Source organism: Camponotus vicinus, unplaced genomic scaffold, assembly GCF_025532165.1.
Source record: "Camponotus vicinus isolate PSW18456_S1 unplaced genomic scaffold, iyCamVici1.0 SCAF_8, whole genome shotgun sequence".
Lineage (NCBI taxonomy): Eukaryota > Metazoa > Arthropoda > Insecta > Hymenoptera > Formicidae > Camponotus > Camponotus vicinus.
Window position 1 is genome coordinate 16,884,302 of NW_028141980.1, and position 20,186 is coordinate 16,904,487.

At 25.6% G+C, this 20,186-nt stretch overlaps 4 protein-coding genes across 11 annotated transcripts in view; 3 read left to right on the plus strand and 1 right to left on the minus strand.

The window, feature by feature from the left end:
* The window catches only part of Slob (Slowpoke binding protein), a 357,719-nt gene that overhangs the window by 300,465 nt on the left and 37,068 nt on the right, over positions 1-20,186 (minus strand). For 4 of the 8 annotated variants that reach the window (XM_083107072.1, XM_083107071.1, XM_083107080.1 and 1 more), the window contains exon 1: positions 1,824-1,971. The exons of 2 other annotated variants lie outside the window; for them this stretch is intronic. The gene's annotated coding sequence lies outside the window, so the exon portion shown is untranslated. Of the gene's footprint in view, positions 1-1,823; positions 1,972-20,186 lie in introns of those variants that run through there. 2 more of the 8 variants (XM_083107074.1, XM_083107076.1) reach the window with 1 other exon arrangement.
* Positions 2,300-8,117, plus strand: LOC145976127 (uncharacterized). Its single transcript, XM_083107101.1, has 9 exons — positions 2,300-2,453; positions 2,717-2,836; positions 2,960-3,071; positions 3,917-4,181; positions 6,844-6,960; positions 7,025-7,115; positions 7,529-7,671; positions 7,793-7,925; positions 8,004-8,117. The coding sequence occupies exons 1-9, from the start codon at positions 2,310-2,312 to the stop codon at positions 8,055-8,057; spliced, it is 1,179 nt and encodes a 392-aa protein (XP_082963227.1). The 5' UTR covers positions 2,300-2,309; the 3' UTR covers positions 8,058-8,117.
* On the plus strand, positions 8,436-14,852 carry LOC145976114 (uncharacterized). The gene is made up of 9 exons (XM_083107088.1): positions 8,436-9,137; positions 9,401-9,520; positions 9,644-9,755; positions 10,600-10,864; positions 13,517-13,633; positions 13,698-13,788; positions 14,258-14,400; positions 14,531-14,663; positions 14,742-14,852. Exons 1-9 carry the CDS (start codon positions 8,994-8,996, stop codon positions 14,793-14,795), a joined length of 1,179 nt encoding a protein of 392 aa, XP_082963214.1. The 5' UTR covers positions 8,436-8,993; the 3' UTR covers positions 14,796-14,852.
* Positions 15,459-19,199, plus strand: LOC145976120 (uncharacterized). Its single transcript, XM_083107095.1, has 9 exons — positions 15,459-15,900; positions 16,155-16,274; positions 16,398-16,509; positions 16,950-17,214; positions 18,014-18,130; positions 18,198-18,288; positions 18,671-18,813; positions 18,935-19,067; positions 19,146-19,199. Exons 1-9 carry the CDS (start codon positions 15,757-15,759, stop codon positions 19,197-19,199), a joined length of 1,179 nt encoding a protein of 392 aa, XP_082963221.1. The 5' UTR covers positions 15,459-15,756.

A 20,186-nucleotide genomic window follows, 5' to 3' on the forward strand; every position in this document is an offset into this window, starting at 1 on the left:
ATAACATTACTATTTAAAAGATTAATTGAATGTGCAGGGTGTTTCCGCAACATACACATCATTAAGTCGGGATGCCCATCGTCAGGAGCATATTTTATTGGGCTCGCTGAATATGATTAGAATGCGAGTTCAACGGGGGAAGGAAAAGGGCGGGAAATCTTATCATTTTATTATAGTAAACAATTGCGAAATTTAATAATATAGATAAAATATATATTTAATAATATATATTATATATTTATATGTAATATATTTTTAATATTATAGATAATAATAATATATATAAAATATTCAATTCTAATAAATTGACAAATTTGTTTAATAACATATTATAATATTTAATTATAATATTTAATAATAAATATTAATATATATTAACATATATTAATAACATAAATTTAATAAATAAATTTGAACATATATAGTAAAAAATATAATAAACAAATAAAATATACTTATAATAAAATATACTTATAATGACAAATATTTTTGATCTTTAAATGTAATAAATTATAATAAATGTTCAATATAATCATCATCTTCTTCTAAACATAAAGCAATTCTGCGCATGAAATTTTCTTTCACGCGACTTATCATAAAAGAAGTGATCTCCGCACATGCGTTACGAATTCTATTTTTAAGAATATCTGCATTTTCCGGCAGGGTGTGATACATTTTATTTTTTAAGATGTTCCACATAAAAAAGTCCATAGGCATAAGGTCCATGGGCAGAAATCACTCTTCTGATAAAACAAGTGAGAGACATTTTCAGCAGGATTACTCTATGTTTAGAAGAAAATAGTGATTATATCGAGTTTTTATAATTTATTATATTTAAAAATCAAATATATTTTTCATTACAAATATTCATTATATTTGTCCAAATTTGTTTATTAAATTTTATTTATGTTATTTTATGTATTACTATTTTATTTATTATTAGATAAATATTTTATTTATATTATTAAATTTCACAACTGTTTATTATAATAGAGTGATAAAAACAGATTCCTCTTTCCTTATTTCCATTTTGATCTTATTCTGCGAGCCCAGTAAAGCATGCCCCTGAGTGGGTAGATAGGCAACCCGACTTAATAATGTGTATGGTGCGGAAACACCCTGTACACATACATTTAAACTAAACATAGTATATTATGAAGAAAATATATTTATTTATTTGTAAAATATTTTTATTTGCTAAATAAAACAAGTAGCATGAAAAACGAGAAAATATAAATCTCATTACAGTTGTTGAGTACCGAAATATCATACTTCACCGTTCTTTACTCGACGCAGACTTGATACAAGATGTATTAATTACTAATTTAATTGAATTAAAATAGTCAAAATAACTAGTGGTTCATCACAAATGATATTATTTATTATCCACAAAACACTAATGGATCGATAAATGAAACTGTAATCTAAGTATCTAATTGTTAAGGAAATAGGAAAGCATATAAAACAATGTTGACAGTAAATTAAAAAAAACATGTATGCTTTATCTTGTTACTGTAACAATTCATTACTGTAACAAATTAATAGCACCTAAACTATATGGAGCAAAACTGAAACACGTTAAAGCATGTCATCATAAACTGACGAACGCAACAGTAATTTCTACTAAAATGTAAGACTCTGTCCACAAGTATTTTATGAGAAATTTATCCACCAATATTAGTATGTGTGTGCAATTCGACGTATGTATGGAATACCATTATATATACTAAACCAGAAAAAAGAAAATTATTTTTTAATATTTTTTAATATTAAATGTTACGATAAAATGTAGGAAGTCCTGAATTAGAAATTAAACTTCCTACCTTATATTCCGCCCGCAATAATTTTATAATTGATACGTTGATACACATGCATGACAAGTCAACAAGTCGTAACGCTCCTCCCCAAAGTGAAACATCCCCGACGAGTGCACGCACAAAACTGAGACACGTGAAACCGCGTCGCTGGAAGAGAGGCAATTACGCTTGCGCAGACTTCGATCGACAAGTTACCCCTTCTGTATGTTTCTTTATGTGAAAAAAAACACTTGTTAAAGTTCTCCCCACGTAAAATCGATCACTTAATCATCCCTTTTTTAATAAAATTGTTAAATTATAGGAGATAGGAACTTTATTTCCATTATTTTGTATTATCTTTAGTTCATATTAAATGACGCAATTTTTGATAAAATATATTCCGGAAGTTATTTTCGAGAAAATTACAAAATATCCAATTTAAAGAAAGAAAAAAAAGAAATGAACCCTTGCCGTTATTTTTGCAATCAAACACGTTTCTATGTTCTTAGAGTAATGATTTGCATCAAGACTCAATATTTTAACCTTAATAGAATTCTTCTACTTGCAGTTGGTTTATGGCCCTATCAGCAATCAAAATTCGTTCGCTTTCAAATATTCTTATTCTTTAGCATTTTGACAAGCTTTATTATATTCCAGGTACGCCTATATTTTTAATAATATTATTGTTTAATATAAAGTTTATTTAGTTTAGTTGTAGCAAATGCCTTTATGCTACTCCTAAATATAATTAGATTATTTAAATAAATTTAATTATTTCAGATAAAATGTTAATAATATTTATAAATATTTTATTAAATTATTATATATAAATTATGAAGTAAAAAAATTTTATTTGTTAATTGAGATAAAAGAGCGTGTTTCTTTTAATCCAATTTCTTTATTAAATTGATTGATTGTAGCTCACAGCGCTTATAACTACAGAATGCACACCTGAGTTTATCATCAAAGTTTTTTCTACCGCAATGTTTTTTAGTGTTTACGTAATTAAATACTATTCTTTTTGGATGAATGCTCATAGTGTAAGTTGATTCTTCTCATTGAATTTGTTCAACTTCTCTAAATAAATAAATTTTTAGACGCAATAATTTAAATTGCTGAATTTAAGACAATGTTGAATATTATTAACATGGTTATTATTATAGGTAAAATGTTTATTGGAGCAAATTCAAAATATTTGTGATGAGTTAAAAGACGAAAACGAAATTGCTATTATGGAAAAATATGGAAGTAATGCAAAGTGTTTTACAACTATATGTAAGATATTATTTCTTATTACAATCAAATATTAAAGTGAAATTAAACTCATTACAATCACGATAGAAATCCAAATATTTCAATAAAATATTCAAAAAATTAATTTAAACATTCAACATATTTAATTTGATTATTTTGATTGCTTTGATTATAATTTGATTGACTCTCTTTATATACAGGGTGTCCCGAAACTAACGCTTGATATTTTAAAGGCAGATTCTCTGGCCAATTTAAAAACGATTTTTCCTCAGCGAAAATGTCGAGGGAGATCATTATTTTTTGCATATTCCCAATTTTTGTCATCATGTATCTTTCTAACTAAGCCTTAAATTAAAATTCTATTAAAGTAAACTCTATCTAAAATTAACTAAAGAATGTGACTTTATTAATATTTTATTCCCATAAGCCTCAGTTTGCGAAAAACCCTTTATTTTCAATCGTTTATAACTCGAAAACTATTAATGCCGCAACATTTTCACTGAGGAAAAATCGTTTTTAAATTGGCCAGAGAATCTGCCTTTAAAATATCAAGCGTTAGTTTCGGGACATCCTGTATATTTTACATAATTCTAATAAAATAAAAAAATTATAAAAGTTGCAATACGAAAGTATTTATATTTACATTTTTATACGTGTTTAATTATTGAGAGTAATCATTATATTATTACATTAACAATATACCAAATTTCACAATCAACATGTTACAAAAATATTAGAGAAAACAACACTGAAGCAATAAAGTTTTTAAAAAGGAAATCCATGTTTCTTGAAACATGCAGAAACGACATATTTCGAAACATAAACAAATAACAGTTTATGTAACTATTTCTTCTAAATGTCCTTAGCGCTCGCTATTTGCGGTGCATTTATTGCCATTTTACTGCCAATTTGGCCACAGGTTCTTGGTACTGATTTACATATAAACGAGTCTCAACCACGCCAGACAGTGCAAATCGTGACTGAGTATTTTGTCGATCAAGAAAAATATTTCTATTTAATTTTACTACATAAAAACATAGTTATTTGTATAGGGGCAACTACCTTGACAGGAACAGGAACAATACTTGTAGGATATATTATATGTGCATGTGGAATGTTTCGAATGGCAAGGTGAAAAAATTGTATTTAGGAATAATTATGAAAATAATTGCAAATCTTTTATTTTTCTTCTTAATATGTCAATATTACTAATATTACTAATTTTATATAAAAATTATACAGCATGGTCTGAAAATAAATAATATTATTTCGTATTTTTATCCTATTTTAAATAAAAATATGGCATTTTTTAATAGTACCAAAGAGCTCTAATTTGGATGCAAGAATATTTTATGAAAAAGTAGAGAAAAGAGATTAATTGAAAATGTTTAATGACACTTTGTAATAAGTTTCAAAAGTTTTTAAAAAAAGTTTCTGTATCCACTCCAAAGCCAATAAAATTTTAACGTTATTTTAAAATTCGATACAATAGATTCAAAGTAAAATTTATCTAATTCTTTTAAAAAATTGTTGCCATAACTACAACAATCCCCTAAAGATGTATGTGTGATATATATCAAATTCTGTTCGATTTATAGAGAAAACTTCAAAATAATATTTATTTTATTGATCTGTTACGTTCTACCGATTCTATCCTGCCGATTTCTTTCCTTCGAGATTTTGCAACAATTTGATTGGTGGAGATAAAAAGTAGTCATTCGACGAAATAGTCTTTTCTACAATACATAACTTCCTTAACAATTCATTTGTCGACAACATTAATAATCGTGGAGCAAATTGTAAACATATCGATAAGATCACATCGATATCTTCTAAACAAATAGAAACTATGATATAAGTAAGTTTTCTTAGATATAAATTAATTCTGTATCGACTTATCTATTCACATATCTTCTAACTCAGTAATGCCCACTTTTTCTATCTATAATAAATAAAATTGTCGATTTTATTCTTTCCTTATACACAAACACTTTCTTACTCATTTACCTTTTTAATTAACTGAAAAAAATACATATTGTAATTATACATACACTGACGCGCGCATACACGGGTGTTTCCGCAACATACACATCATTAAGTCGGGATGCCCACCGTCAGGGGCATACTTTATTGGGCTTGCTGAATGAGATTAGAATGCGAGTTCAATGGGGAGTAAGGAAAGGACGGAAATCTTATCATTTTATTATAGTAAACAATTGCGAAATTTAATAATATAGATAAAATATATATTTAATAATATATATTATATATTTATATGTCATATATTTTTAATAATATACTTATAATAATAATATATATAAATATTCAATTCTAACAAATTGACAAATTTGTTTAATAACATATTATAACATTTAATTATAATATTTAATAATAAATAATAATATATATTAACATATATTAATAACGTAAATTTAATAAATAAATTTGAACAAATATAGTAAAAAATATAATAAATAAATATAATAAAATATACTTATAATGACAAATATTTTTTATCTATAAATGAAATAAATTATAATAAATGTTCAATATAACCATCATCTTCTTCTAAACATAAAGCAATTCTGCGCATGAAATTTTTTTTCATGCGACTTATCATGAGAGAAGTGATCTCTGCACACGCATTACGAATTCTAATTTTAAAAATTTCTGCATTTTCTGGCAGAGTGTGATATATTTTATTTTTTAAGAATGAGATGTTCCATATAATAACATATTGTAATTACAGATGTTCCATATAAAAAGGTCCATAGGCGTAAGATCCATGGGCAAAGATCACCCTTCTGATAAAAGTGAAAGACGTTTTCAGCAGGATTGCTATATGTTTAGAAGAAAATAGTGATTATATCGAGTTTTTATAATTTATTATATTCAAAAATCAAATATATTTTTCATCATAAGTATCTTTCATTATATTTGTCCAAATTTGTTTATTAAATTTTATTTATGTTATTATATCTATTATTATTTTATCTATTATTAAATGAATATTTTATTTATATTGTTAAATTTCACAACTGTTCATTATAATAGAGTGATAAAAACCGATTCCCTTTTTCTTATTCCCATTTTGATCTTATTCTGCGAGCCCAGTAAAGCATGCCCCTGAATGGGCAGATAGGCAACCCGACTTAATGATGTGTATGTTGCGGAAACACCCTGTACATGCATGCAAACCAGATTAATAACCTAATAATTATTATAAAATCATTTATACAAATCTTTTATATTATATTTTAGAATAAATTTAGATTTTTAATAAAATATTTCTCCGTTCATTAAAATCTTTTCTTTGATCGTCGCATTTAATTCCGTCCTATATAAAAGATGTTACATTCTCTAATCGAAAAAGAAGGCCACTGAATATTCGAAAACAGTGAAATAGCGATAAACGGTTTATGTGCTTTTCGGGCCTAAGAGTTTATTCAACCTGAGTCACCCAACAAAATGTCCGATTCAGAATTATTGTTACGCCTTTCTTTCGATCTATTCTTCTCCGGATATAGATGTAACAGATCATTGACTTTTACTCTGAATAGATAAGAAACAATATTGAAATATGTATAAAAATTTTGCCACATCTTTAATCTTAATACATAAATTTATAAATTACTACTTTAAAGAAATGAATGATTATTATTATGATTAGTCTCTCTATATGAAAAATATCTCAGTCTGCAATTTTTTATCTAAAATAGAAACAAAAAATACGAAAAAATGTTATTTCTTTGTATATATCTTATATAATTATAGAAAAAAATTATATTCATAGTTATCGCATCGAAAATGCAATGACCATTAAAATACTCGACAATATTAATCTGGAAAATCAGACTATAATTTATAAACAAATAATTGATGCTGTTGAAATTCATCACAAGGCTATAAAGTTGGTATGCATGCTGTAGCAATTACATAGTGATCATTATAATTGCATTTCATTTCTCTTAAAGGTTTTCCGAATTTTTAACATCTGCTTTTAAAGGCTCTGTCTCCTTATTAGTAATAATTAACGTGATTTCTTTGAGCCTGAATATTTTTGGAGTAAGTTTTTTCTCAAAAATCTTGAAACATGCTTTTTTTCGAATTCTTGAAACTTATTGTTCAATATAACATATATAAAAAATATTTTATAAAATAAAATTCAAAGAACTCGTAAATGACAAAAATACAATCAGAAAGCAATAAAACGATAATACAAATATCACATAGTGCAATTATAAATTTATAAATTTTATAGAAAAAAAAAATCTGAGCAAGTGAATTTTTCGTATTCTTCGCTTATAATTTTTTTTCTAACATTATTATTCTTTATAAAGAATGATAATGTTAGAAAAAAAATTATAAGTAAAAAATACGAATAATTCACACGCTCAGATTTTTTTTCTTTAAAATTTATAAATATATAATATTATATATATGAAAAATGATAACTACACTCACATCTAATGTTTTAGATTTTTCGAAGTGCATTGCTTGGAGATAAGGAAGCATTTTTGTTACACGTGTTATTTGTGTTTACCATTCTTTTATATATGTTTGTAGTTAACTATGCCGGCCAAGAAATTATAAATCATAACAATCACATATACTTTTTAGCGTAAGATGTAGATATTGCATTCACATAATTGTGTGTATATACACATATAATATATTCTACATATCTCCTTTATTGTTAATTATATATTTATTTATTTTATTAAATGATAATTTTTTCATAGATACAATAGTCGATGGTATATAGCACCACTACACGCACAGAAGTTAATACTTTTTATATTACTAAGAGGCAGCAAAACTGTAAATCTTAATATCGGCGGACTGGTTGTGGCATCCTTAGAGTGTTTTACCATGGTACGAGTTATAAATTACAACTCAGATTTAGAATAATACAAATCAATAATGTAATAGAAGAATTATTTTCGTTTGCAGCTAATAAAATTATCAATGTCCTACTTCACCGTTATGTATTCTATGCAAGAGTAATGTAGAAATGAAGATACATTATCTCTTGATAGAAATTGGCTAGATACAAATCGTTTATAATAGTTACTTAATATTTACTTTTCACTTTGAATACGTAAAATATATGATATGGACAAATATTGAGCGATTTAATTAATACACTATAATATCATTGATTTTTTTTCTGTTGCAATGTTTATAAAATCAAGTTACAATCATAACGTTTGAGTATTATATATCAATTTAGTCTTAAAATACTTAATTTAAGATAAATTAAGTATTACATTAAATTAAGTAATTAGTTTGCATAAAATTTAAGATAATAAAATAAATATATTGCACAACTCAATTGCTCGATCAAAAAAAAAGAGAAATTTGGGAAAGAATAAACCAGTTCTCTTTTTGCATCAAAACGGATACAACAGAAAAGAGGGGAAATTTTTTATAATAAATACTAAGAAAAACGAAGAAAATTCTAAGTTATAATTCAATAGCTTAGTTCTTATCTCATGTTCCGCCGATAATAATTTTATAATTGATATGCCTATACACATGCATGACGAATCTATTAATATTCCTCCCCAAAGCGCGAAACATCCTTCACGAGTGCACGCACAAAACTGAAACACGTAAAACCGCGTCGCTGGAAGAGGGGCAACTACGCTTGCGCAGACTTCGATCGATAAATTATCCCTTCTATATATTTTTCTTATGCAAACACTTGTTAAATTTCTTGAACCACGTGAAATCGATCGTTTAATAAAATTGTTAAATTACAGAAATTTTTGCTTTTATTATTTTGTATTATCTTTAATTTATAAATTACGCAATATATGGAAAAATGTATTCTGAAAGTGAGAAAATTAAAGAATATCCAACTTGAAGTAAGAGAAAAAGGAATATGCGAACCCTTGTCGACATTTTCGCGATCAAACGCACTTCAATGCTCGCAGAGTGATGATTTGCGTCAAGACTCAATATTTTAATCTCAATAGAATTCTTCTACTTGCGGTTGGCTTATGGCCCTATCAGCAATCAAAATTCGTTCGCTTTCAAATATTCTTATTCTTTAGCATTTTGACAAGCTTTATTATATTCCAGGTACGTCTATATTTTTAATAATATTATTGTTTAATATAAAGTTCATTTGGTTCAGTTGTAGCAAATGCCTTTATGCTACTCCTAAATATAATTAGATTATTTAAATAAATTTAATTATTTCAGATAAAATGTTAATAATATTTATAAATATTTTATTAAACTATTATATATAAATTATGAAGTAAAAGAGTTTTATTTGTTAATTGAGATAAAAGAGCGTATTTCTTTTAATCCAATTTCTTTATTAAATTGATTGATTGTAGCTCACAGCGCTTATAACTACAGAATGCACACCTGAGTTTATCATCAAAGTTTTTTCTACCGCAATGTTTTTTAGTGTTTACGTAATTAAATACTATTCTTTTTGGATGAATGCTCATAGTGTAAGTTGATTCTTCTCATTGAATTTGTTCAACTTTTCTAAATAAATAAATTTTTAGACGCAATAATTTAAATTGTTGAATTTAAGACAATGTTGAATATTATTAACATGGTTATTATTATAGATAAAATGTTTATTGGAGCAAATTCAAAATATTTGTGATGAGTTAAAAGACGAAAACGAAATTGCTATTATGGAAAAATATGGAAGTAATGCAAAGTATTTTACAACTATATGTAAGATATTATTTCTTATTACAATCAAATATTAAAGTGAAATTGAACTCATTACAATCACGATAGAAATCCAAATATTTCAATAAAATATTCAAAAAATTAATTTAAACATTCAACATATTTAATTTGATTATTTTGATTGCTTTGATTATAATTTGATTGACTTTCTTTATATACAGGGTGTCCCGAAACTAACGCTTGATATTTTAAAAGCAGATTCTCCGGCCAATTCAAAAACGATTTTTCCTCAGCGAAAATGTCGAGGGAGATCATTATTTTTTGCATATTCCCAATTTTTTTCATCATGTATCTTTCTAACTAAGCCTTAAATTAAAATTCTATTAAAGTAAACTCTATCTAAAATTAACTAAAGAATGTGACTTTATTAATATTTTATTCCCATAAGCCTCAGTTTGCGAAAAACCCTTTATTTTCAATCGTTTATAACTCGAAAACTATTAATGCCGCAACATTTTCACTGAGGAAAAATCGTTTTTAAATTGGCAGAGAATCTGCCTTTAAAATATCAAGCGTTAGTTTCGGGACATCCTGTATATTTTACATAATTCTAATAAAATAAAAAAATTATAAAAGTTGCAATACGAAAGTATTTATATTTACATTTTTATACGTGTTTAATTATTGAGAGTAATCATTATATTATTACATTAACAATATACCAAATTTCACAATCAACATGTTACAAAAATATTAGAGAAAACAACACTGAAGCAATAAAGTTTTTAAAAAGGAAATCCATGTTTCTTGAAACATGCAGAAACGACATATTTCGAAACATAAACAAATAACAGTTTATGTAACTATTTCTTCTAAATGTCCTTAGCGCTCGCTATTTGCGGTGCATTTATTGCCATTTTACTGCCAATTTGGCCACAGGTTCTTGGTACTGATTTACATATAAACGAGTCTCAACCACGCCAGACAGTGCAAATCGTGACTGAGTATTTTGTCGATCAAGAAAAATATTTCTATTTAATTTTACTACATAAAAACATAGTTATTTGTATAGGGGCAACTACCTTGACAGGAACAGGAACAATACTTGTAGGATATATTATATGTGCATGTGGAATGTTTCGAATGGCAAGGTGAAAAAATTGTATTTAGGAATAATTATGAAAATAATTGCAAATCTTTTGTTTTTCTTCTTAATATGTCAATATTACTAATATTACTAATTTTATATAAAAATTATACAGCATGGTCTGAAAATAAATAATATTATTTCGTATTTTTATCCTATTTTAAATAAAAATATGGCATTTTTTAATAGTACCAAAGAGCTCTAATTTGGATGCAAGAATATTTTATGAAAAAGTAGAGAAAAGAGATTAATTGAAAATGTTTAATGACACTTTGCAATAAGTTTCAAAAGTTTTTAAAAAAAGTTTCTGTATCCACTCCAAAACCAATAAAATTTTAACGTTATTTTAAAATTCGATACAATAGATTCAAAGTAAAATTTATCTAATTCTTTTAAAAAATTGTTGCCATAACTACAACAATCCCCTAAAGATGTATGTGTGATATATATCAAGTTCTGTTCGATTTATAGAGAAAACTTCAAAATAATATTTATTTTATTGATCTGTTACGTTCTACCGATTCTATCCTGCCGATTTCTTTCCTTCGAGATTTTGCAACAATTTGATTGGTGGAGATAAAAAGTAGTCATTCGACGAAATAGTCTTTTCTACAATACATAACTTCCTTAACAATTCATTTGTCGACAACATTAATAATCGTGAAGCAAATTGTAAACAGATCGATAAGATCACATCGATATCTTCTAAATAAATAGAAACTATGATATAAGTAAGTTTTCTTAGACATAAATTAATTCTGTATCGACTTATCTACTCACATATCTTCTAACTCAGTAATGCCCACTTTTTCTATCTATAATAAATAAAATTCTCGATTTTATTCTTTCCTTATACACAAACACTTTCTTACTCATTTACCTTTTTAATTAACTGAAAAAAATACATATTGTAATTATACATACACTGACGCGCGCACACACGGGTGTTTCTGCAACATACACATCATTAAGTCGGGATGCCCACCGTCAGGGGCATACTTTATTGGGCTTGCTGAATGAGATTAGAATGCGAGTTCAATGGGGAGTAAGGAAAGGGCTGAAATCTTATCATTTTATTATAGTAAACAATTGCGAAATTTAATAATATAGATAAAATATATATTTAATAATATATATTATATATTTATATGTAATATATTTTTAATAATATACTTATAATAATAATATATATAAATATTCAATTCTTCAAATTGACAAATTTGTTTAATAACATATTATAACATTTAATTATAATATTTAATAATAAATATTAATATATATTAACATATATTAATAACGTAAATTTAATAAATTAATTTGAACAAATATAGTAAAAAATATAATAAATAAATATAATAAAATATACTTATAATGACAAATATTTTTTATCTTTAAATGTAATAAATTATAATAAATGTTCAATATAACCATCATCTTCTTCTAAACATAAAACAATTCTGCGCATGAAATTTTTTTTCATGCGACTTATCATGAGAGAAGTGATCTCTGCACACGCATTACGAATTCTATTTTTAAAAATTTCTGCATTTTCTGGCAGAGTGTGATATATTTTATTTTTTTAGATGTTCCATATAAAAAGGTCCATAGGCGTAAGATCCATGATCAAAGATCACCCTTCTGATAAAAGTGAAAGACGTTTTCAGCAGGATTGCTCTATGTTTAGAAGAAAATAGTGATTATATCGGGTTTTTATAATTTATTATATTCAAAAATCAAATATATTTTTCATCATAAATATTTTTCATTATATTTGTCCAAATTTGTTTATTAAATTTTATTTATGTCATTATATCTATTATTATTTTATCTATTATTAAATGAATATTTTATTTATATTGTTAAATTTCACAACTGTTCATTATAATAGAGTGATAAAAACCGATTCCCTTTTTCTTATTCCCATTTTGATCTTATTCTGCGAGCCCAGTAAAGCATGCCCCTGATTGGGCAGATAGGCAACCCGACTTAATGATGTGTATGTTGCGGAAACACCCTGTACATGCATGCAAACCAGATTAATAACCTAATAATTATTATAAAATCATTTATACAAATTAAAAATTATATTTTAGAATAAATTTAGATTTTTAATAAAATATTTGTCCGTTCATTAAAATCTTTTCTTTGAACGTCACATTTAATTCCGTCCTATATAAAAGATGTTAGATTCTCTAATCGAAAAAGAAGGCCACTGAATATTCGAAAACGGTGAAATAGCGATAAACGGTTGTTTATGTGCTTTTCGGGCCTAAGAATTTATTCAACCCGAGTCACCCAACAAAATGTCCGATTCAGAATTATTGTTACGCCTTTCTTTCGATCTATTCTTCTCCGGATATAGATGTAACAGATCATTGACTTTTACTCTGAATAGATAAGAAACAATATTGAAATATGTATAAGAATTTTGCCACATCTTTAATCTTATATATATAATATATAATTTTATAAATACTACTTTAAAGAAATAAATACTACTTTAAAGAAATGAATGATTATTATTATGATTAGTCTCTCTATATGAAAAATATCTCAATCTGTAATTTCTTATCTAAAATAGGAACAAAAAAATACGAAAAAATGTTATTTCTTTGTATATATCTTATATAATTATAGAAAAAAATTATATTCATAGTTATCGCATCGAAAATGCAATGACCACTAAAATACTGGACAATATTAATCTGGAAAATCAGACTATAATTTATAAAAAAATAATTGATGCTGTTGAAATTCATCGCAAGGCTATAAAGTTGGTATGCATGCTGTAGCAATTACATAGTGATCATTATAATTGCATTTCATTTTTCTTAAAGGTTTTCCGAATTTTTAACAACTGCTTTTAAAGGCTCTTTCTCCTTATTAGAAATAATTAACGTGATTTCTTTGAGCCTGAATATTTTTGGAGTAAGTTTTTACTCAAAAATCTTGAAACTTATGTTTTTTTTCGAATTCTTGAAACTTATTGTTCAATGTAACATGTATAAAAAATATTTTATAAAATAAAATTCAAAGAACTCGTAAATGACAAAAATACAATCAGAAAGCAATAAAATGATAATACAAATATCACATAGTGCAATTATAAATTTATAAATTTTATAGAAAAAAAATCTGAGCAAGTGAATTTTTCGTATTTTTCGCTTATAATTTTTTTTCTAACATTATTATTTTTTATAAAGAATAAACTATTCTTTATATAATTATTCTTTATAAGAATAAATTATTCTTTATAAAGAATAATAGTGTTAGAAAAAAAATTATAAGTGAAAAATACGAAAAATTCACACGCTCAGATTTTTTTTTTATCAAATTTATAAATTTATAATATTATATATATGAAAAATGATAACTACTCTCACATGTAATGTTTTAGATTTTTCGAAGTGCATTGCTTGGAGATAAGGAAGCATTTTTGTTACACGTGTTATTTGTGTTTGTTATCCTTTTATATATGTTTGTAGCTAACTATGCTGGTCAAGAAATTATAAATCATAACAATCACATATACTTTTTAGCGTAAGATGTAGATATTGCATTCACATAATTGTGTGTATATACACATATAATACATTCTACATATCTCCTTTGTTAATTATATTGTTAATTATATATTTATTTATTTTATTAAATGATAATTTTTTCATAGATACAATAGTCGATGGTATATAGCACCACTACACGCACAGAAGTTAATACTTTTTATATTACTAAGAGGCAGCAAAACTGTAAATCTTAATATCGGCGGACTGGTTGTGGCATCTTTAGAGTATTTTATCATGGTAAGAGTTATAAATTACAACTCAGATTTAGAATGATACAAATCAATAATGTAATAGAAGAATTATTTTTGTTTGCAGCTAATAAAATTATCAATGTCCTACTTCACCGTTATGTATTCTATGCAAGAGTAATGTGAAGATACATTATCTCTTGATAGAAATTGGCTAAATACAAATCGTTTATAATACTTACTTAATATTTACTTTTCACTTTGAATACGTAAAATATATGATATGGAGAAATATTGAGCGATTTAATTAATACACTATAATATCATTGATTTTTTTTCTGTTGCAATGTTTATAAAATCAAGTTACAATCATAACGTTTGAGTATTATATATCAATTTAGTCTTAAAATACTTAATTTAAGATAAAATTATCTTAACTTAATTTACCTTAAATTAAGTATTACATTAAATTAATTAGTTAGTAATTAGTTTGCATAAAATTTAAGATAATAAAATAAATATATGGCACAACTCAATTGCTCGATCAAAAAAAAGAGAAATTTGGGAAAGAATAAATCAGTTCTCTTTTTGCATCAAAACGGATACAAAGAAAAGAGGGGAAATTTTTTATAATAAATACTAAGAAAAACGAAGAAAATTCTAAGTTATAATTCAATAGCTTAGTTCTTATCTCATGTTCCGCCGATAATAATTTTATAATTGATATGCCTATACACATGCATGACGAATCTATTAATATTCCTCCCCAAAGCGCGAAACATCCTTCACGAGTGCACGCACAAAACTGAAGCACGTAAAACCGCGTCGCTGGAAGAGGGGCAACTACGCTTGCGCAGACTTCGATCGATAAATTATCCCTTCTATATATTTTTCTTATGCAAACACTTGTTAAATTTCTTGAACCACGTGAAATCGATCGTTTAATAAAATTGTTAAATTACAGAAATTTTTGCTTTTATTATTTTGTATTATCTTTAATTTATAAATTACGCAATATATGGAAAAATGTATTCTGAAAGTGAGAAAATTAAAGAATATCCAACTTGAAGTAAGAGAAAAAGGAATATGCGAACCCTTGTCGACATTTTCGCGATCAAACGCACTTCAATGCTCGCAGAGTGATGATTTGCGTCAAGACTCAATATTTTAATCTCAATAGAATTCTTCTACTTGCGGTTGGCTTATGGCCCTATCAGCAATCAAAATTCGTTCGCTTTCAAATATTCTTATTCTTTAGCATTTTGACAAGCTTTATTATATTCCAGGTACGTCTATATTTTTAATAATATTATTATTTAATATGAATTTTATCAGTTGTAGCAAATGCTTTTATTTCTAAATATAATTAGATTATTTAAATAAATTTAATTAAGATAAAATGTTAATAATAATTATAAATATTTTATTAAATTATTATAATTAATATAAGTTATGAAGTAAAAGAGTTTTATTTGTTAATTGAGATAAAAGAGAGTGTTTCTCTTAATTCCAATTTCTTTATTAAATTAATTGATTGTAGCTCACAGCGCTTATAACTACAGAATGCACACCTGAGTTTATCATCAAAGTTTTTTCTACCGCAATGTTTTGTAGTGTTTACGTAATTAAATACTGTTCTTTTTGGATAAATGCTCATAACGTAAATTGATTATTCTCATCGAATTTGTTCAACTTTTCTAAATAAATAAATTTTTAGACGCAATAATTCAAATTAGTGAATTTACGACAATGTTGAATATTATTATCATGTTTATTATTATAGGTAAAATGTTTATTGGAGCAACTTCAAAATATTTGTAATGAGTTAAAAGACGAAAACGAAATTGCTATTCTTGAAAAATATGGAAGTAATGCGAAATATTTTACATCTATATGTAAGATATTATTTCTTAGCACTTATTACACGTAAAATTGAGCTTATTACAAGGATCAGGATACAAATCAAATATTTCAATTAATCTGATTACTTTTATTACTCTGATTGCTTTAAATCTGATTACTTTCCTTACATATGTTTATCACATAATTCTAATAAGATAAAAAAATTGTAAAAATTGCATTACGAAAATATTTATATTTACATTTCTATATGTGTTTAATTATTGAAAGTAATTATTATATTATTGCATTAAAAATGTACAAAATTTGACATAATCAACATGTTGCAAAAATATTAGAGAAAACAAACACTGAAGTAATAAAGTTTTTAAAAAGAATATCGATATTTCTTGAAACATACAGAAACGATATATTTCGAAACATAAACAAATATCATACTACTGTTTATGTAACTATTTCTTTTAAATGTCCTTAGCGCTCGCTTTATGCGGTGCAATTACTACTTCTGTACTGCCAATTTGGCCACAGGTTCTTGGTACTGATTCACATATAAATGAGTCTCAACCACGGCAGACAATGCAAATCGTGACTGAGTATTTTATCGATCGAGAAAAATATTTCTATTTAATTTTACTGCATAAAAATATAGTTTTTTGTATAGGGGCAACTACGTTGACAGCAACAGGAACAATGCTCTTAGGATACGTTATATATGCATGTGCAATATTTCGAATGGCAAGGTAAAAAAATTGTATTTAGGAATAATTATGAAAATATAATAAATTTTTTATTTGTTGGTTTTTTTTCAATATGTCAGTATTAGTAATTTTGTATAAAAATTATACAGCATGTCCAAAAGTAAATAATATTATTTCGTATTTTTATTTTATTTTAAATAAAAATATGGTATTTCTTTTTAGTATCAAAGAACTTAATTTCTTTGATTATGCAAGAATTACAATATTTTTCATGAATAAAAAGAGAAAAGAGTAATTGAAAATTTTATGTATACAAATTAAAAATTATATTTTAGAATATTTAGATTTTTAATGAAATATCCGTTCATTAACCCCTTTTCAGTCTGAAGGTCGCATTTGATCCCGTTCCACATTAAAGATATTAGATTCTCTTAGCACTGAAAAAAGACCACAGACAAACGTTTGAAAACAGAAATAGCGATGAACAATTGTTTATGTATTTTTCGGGCCTCAAAGTTTATTCGACCCGAGTCGCAACAAAGCGTCCGATTTCGGGATTATAGTTACGTCCTTCCTTCAATCCAGCCTTCTCCGGACTTTTACTCTGAACGCATAAGAAACAATATTAAAATATGTATAAAAATTTTGCCACGTCTTTAATGTATAAATTTATAAAAATAATTATTACTTTAAAGAAACGAACGATTACTATTATGATTAGTTTCTCTGTATGAAAAATATCAGAATCCGCAATTTCTTATTTAAAATAAGGGCAAAAAATACGAAAAAATGTTATTTCTTTGTATATATCCTGTATAATTACAAAAAAAATTATTCGTAGTTATCGCATCGAAAATGCAATGACTACTAATATACTCGACAATATTAAGCTGGAAGATCAAACTATAATTTATAACAAAATAATTGATGCTGTCGACATCCATTGCAAGGCTATAAAGTTAGTATCCAATGGGATAGCAATTATATATAGTATTGATTGTAATAGTGTTCTATTTCTCTTAAAGGTTTACCGACCTTTTATCGTCTAGCTTTAAAGGTTCTTTCTTCTTATTAGTAATAATTTGTGTGATTTCTTTGAGCTTGAATATTTTTGGAGTAAGTTTTTTTCTCGAATTCTTAAAACTTATTGTTGAGCAATATACATATATATCATTTCGTAATAACTAAAATTTAATAAATTATTAAAAAGTACTTAATGAAAATGAACTTCACTATAGTGTTTTGAAAAGCTCTTGCTATCAGCTATTAGATTCTAGAATAAAAATGGTGCTCCGTTTAAAAAAAAATTGATGTAACCTTGACCTGACCTTAACGACGCCACCCAAGGTCAAATCAATGATACCTTTTTATGTCCCCCTCCGAACCATACAACATTTGTTTAAAACATTTTTCCGTATCTATCATAGTTTTCGAGAAATCTTAATACATTAAAATGGGACACCCTGTATATGAAAAATAATCATACATGATGTTTTAGATTTTTCGAAGTGTATCGCTTGGAGATAAGGAAGCATTTTTATTACACGTGATATTTGTATTTATCATTCTTTTATATATGTTTGTAACTAACTATGCCGGCCAAGAAATTATAAATCATAACAATCACATATACTTTTTAGCGTAAGATGTAGATATTGCATTCACATAATTGTGTGTATATACACATATAATATATTCTACATATCTCCTTTATTGTTAATTATATATTTATCTATTTTATTAAATAATAATTTTTTCATAGATACAATAGTCGATGGCATGTAGCACCATTACACGCACAGAAGTTAATACTTTTTATATTACTAAGAGGCAGCAAAACTGTAAATCTTAATATCGGCGGACTGATTGTGGCATCCTTAGAGTGTTTTACCATGGTAAGAGTTATAAATTAAAATTCAGATTTAGAATGATACAAATCAATAATGTAATAGAAGAATTATTTTTCTTTGCAGCTAACAAAAGCATCTATGTCCTATTTCACTGTTATGTATTCTATGCAAGAGTAATGCAAAGATATATTATCTTTCGATAGAAATTGACTAGATACAAATCGCCTATAATTTATTTTTTACTCTGAATATTAAAATATGTGATATCGAGAAATGTTGAATAAATTAATATGAATTAATACATAATAAAATGTCATTAATTTTTTTTCTGAATGTTGCAATGTTTGAAATCAAGTTACAATCATTTCGTTTTCGAAATTATATATCAATTTAAACTTTATATTAAATATATATATATGTTAAATGAATATATATTTACTTTAGACTACAATTTTGTAAAGTATTTTATGAGAATTTCGATAATATGCAATATTGTGAAATTGTCAATAGTCGTTCATAAGATATTGTTAGTTGTGTTGTCTTTATAAATATGGGAGCGAGAAAAAAATATTTCGAATACAAAAATGCTTATTTTCACATTACATAGATCTTAAAATTATTTATTATTATTATTATATAGACCTTCTTAAACCAAATAATATAAATATAAACATTTTTTATAATTATTACTTAAAGAATAATTGTGTGTATACACTTAAACAAAACAATTTATATCATAAAAACGTAAAATACAAATATTTAACAAATAAAATGAGTAACAAATAAAATAAAAATACGTCCCGTTACAGTTGTTGAGTACTTTAATATCATATTTCACCGTTCTTTACTCTACGCGAATGTGACACAAGATGTGTCAATTAATTATTTAGTCAAATAACAATAGAAACATATTACTATAATTATATGAATCTTCTTAAATAAAATAACTTTTACTTTAAACATCTTTATAACTCTATTATAAAATAATATAATATATATAAATTATATTATAAAATAATATAAACTAATTAAATTAAACAACGTATATCGAATAGAGTATGTTTAATAAATAAAACGAAAGAATATACATTCCATTACAGTTGGTGAGTACCGGAATATTTCACTGTTCTTTACTCGACGCGAATTTGACGCAAGATGGGTAAA

What these genes read in the sequence shown, in the direction of transcription:
- LOC145976114 (XM_083107088.1), top strand. Translation starts at nt 8,994, where the DNA reads ATGATTTGCGTCAAGACTCAATATTTTAATCTCAATAGAATTCTTCTA. An exon ending in AAAGTATTTTACAACTATAT is followed by an intron (nt 9,756 to 10,599) that starts GTAAGATATTAT and finishes AAATGTCCTTAG; the next exon opens with CGCTCGCTATTTGCGGTGCA. An exon ending in CTTTAGAGTATTTTATCATG is followed by an intron (nt 14,664 to 14,741) that starts GTAAGAGTTATA and finishes TTTTGTTTGCAG; the next exon opens with CTAATAAAATTATCAATGTC.
- LOC145976127 (XM_083107101.1), top strand. Translation starts at nt 2,310, where the DNA reads ATGATTTGCATCAAGACTCAATATTTTAACCTTAATAGAATTCTTCTA. An exon ending in GGAATGTTTCGAATGGCAAG is followed by an intron (nt 4,182 to 6,843) that starts GTGAAAAAATTG and finishes TTATATTCATAG; the next exon opens with TTATCGCATCGAAAATGCAA. An exon ending in TGAGCCTGAATATTTTTGGA is followed by an intron (nt 7,116 to 7,528) that starts GTAAGTTTTTTC and finishes CTAATGTTTTAG; the next exon opens with ATTTTTCGAAGTGCATTGCT.
- LOC145976120 (XM_083107095.1), top strand. Translation starts at nt 15,757, where the DNA reads ATGATTTGCGTCAAGACTCAATATTTTAATCTCAATAGAATTCTTCTA. An exon ending in CAAGCTTTATTATATTCCAG is followed by an intron (nt 15,901 to 16,154) that starts GTACGTCTATAT and finishes AATTGATTGTAG; the next exon opens with CTCACAGCGCTTATAACTAC. An exon ending in CCTTAGAGTGTTTTACCATG is followed by an intron (nt 19,068 to 19,145) that starts GTAAGAGTTATA and finishes TTTTCTTTGCAG; the next exon opens with CTAACAAAAGCATCTATGTC.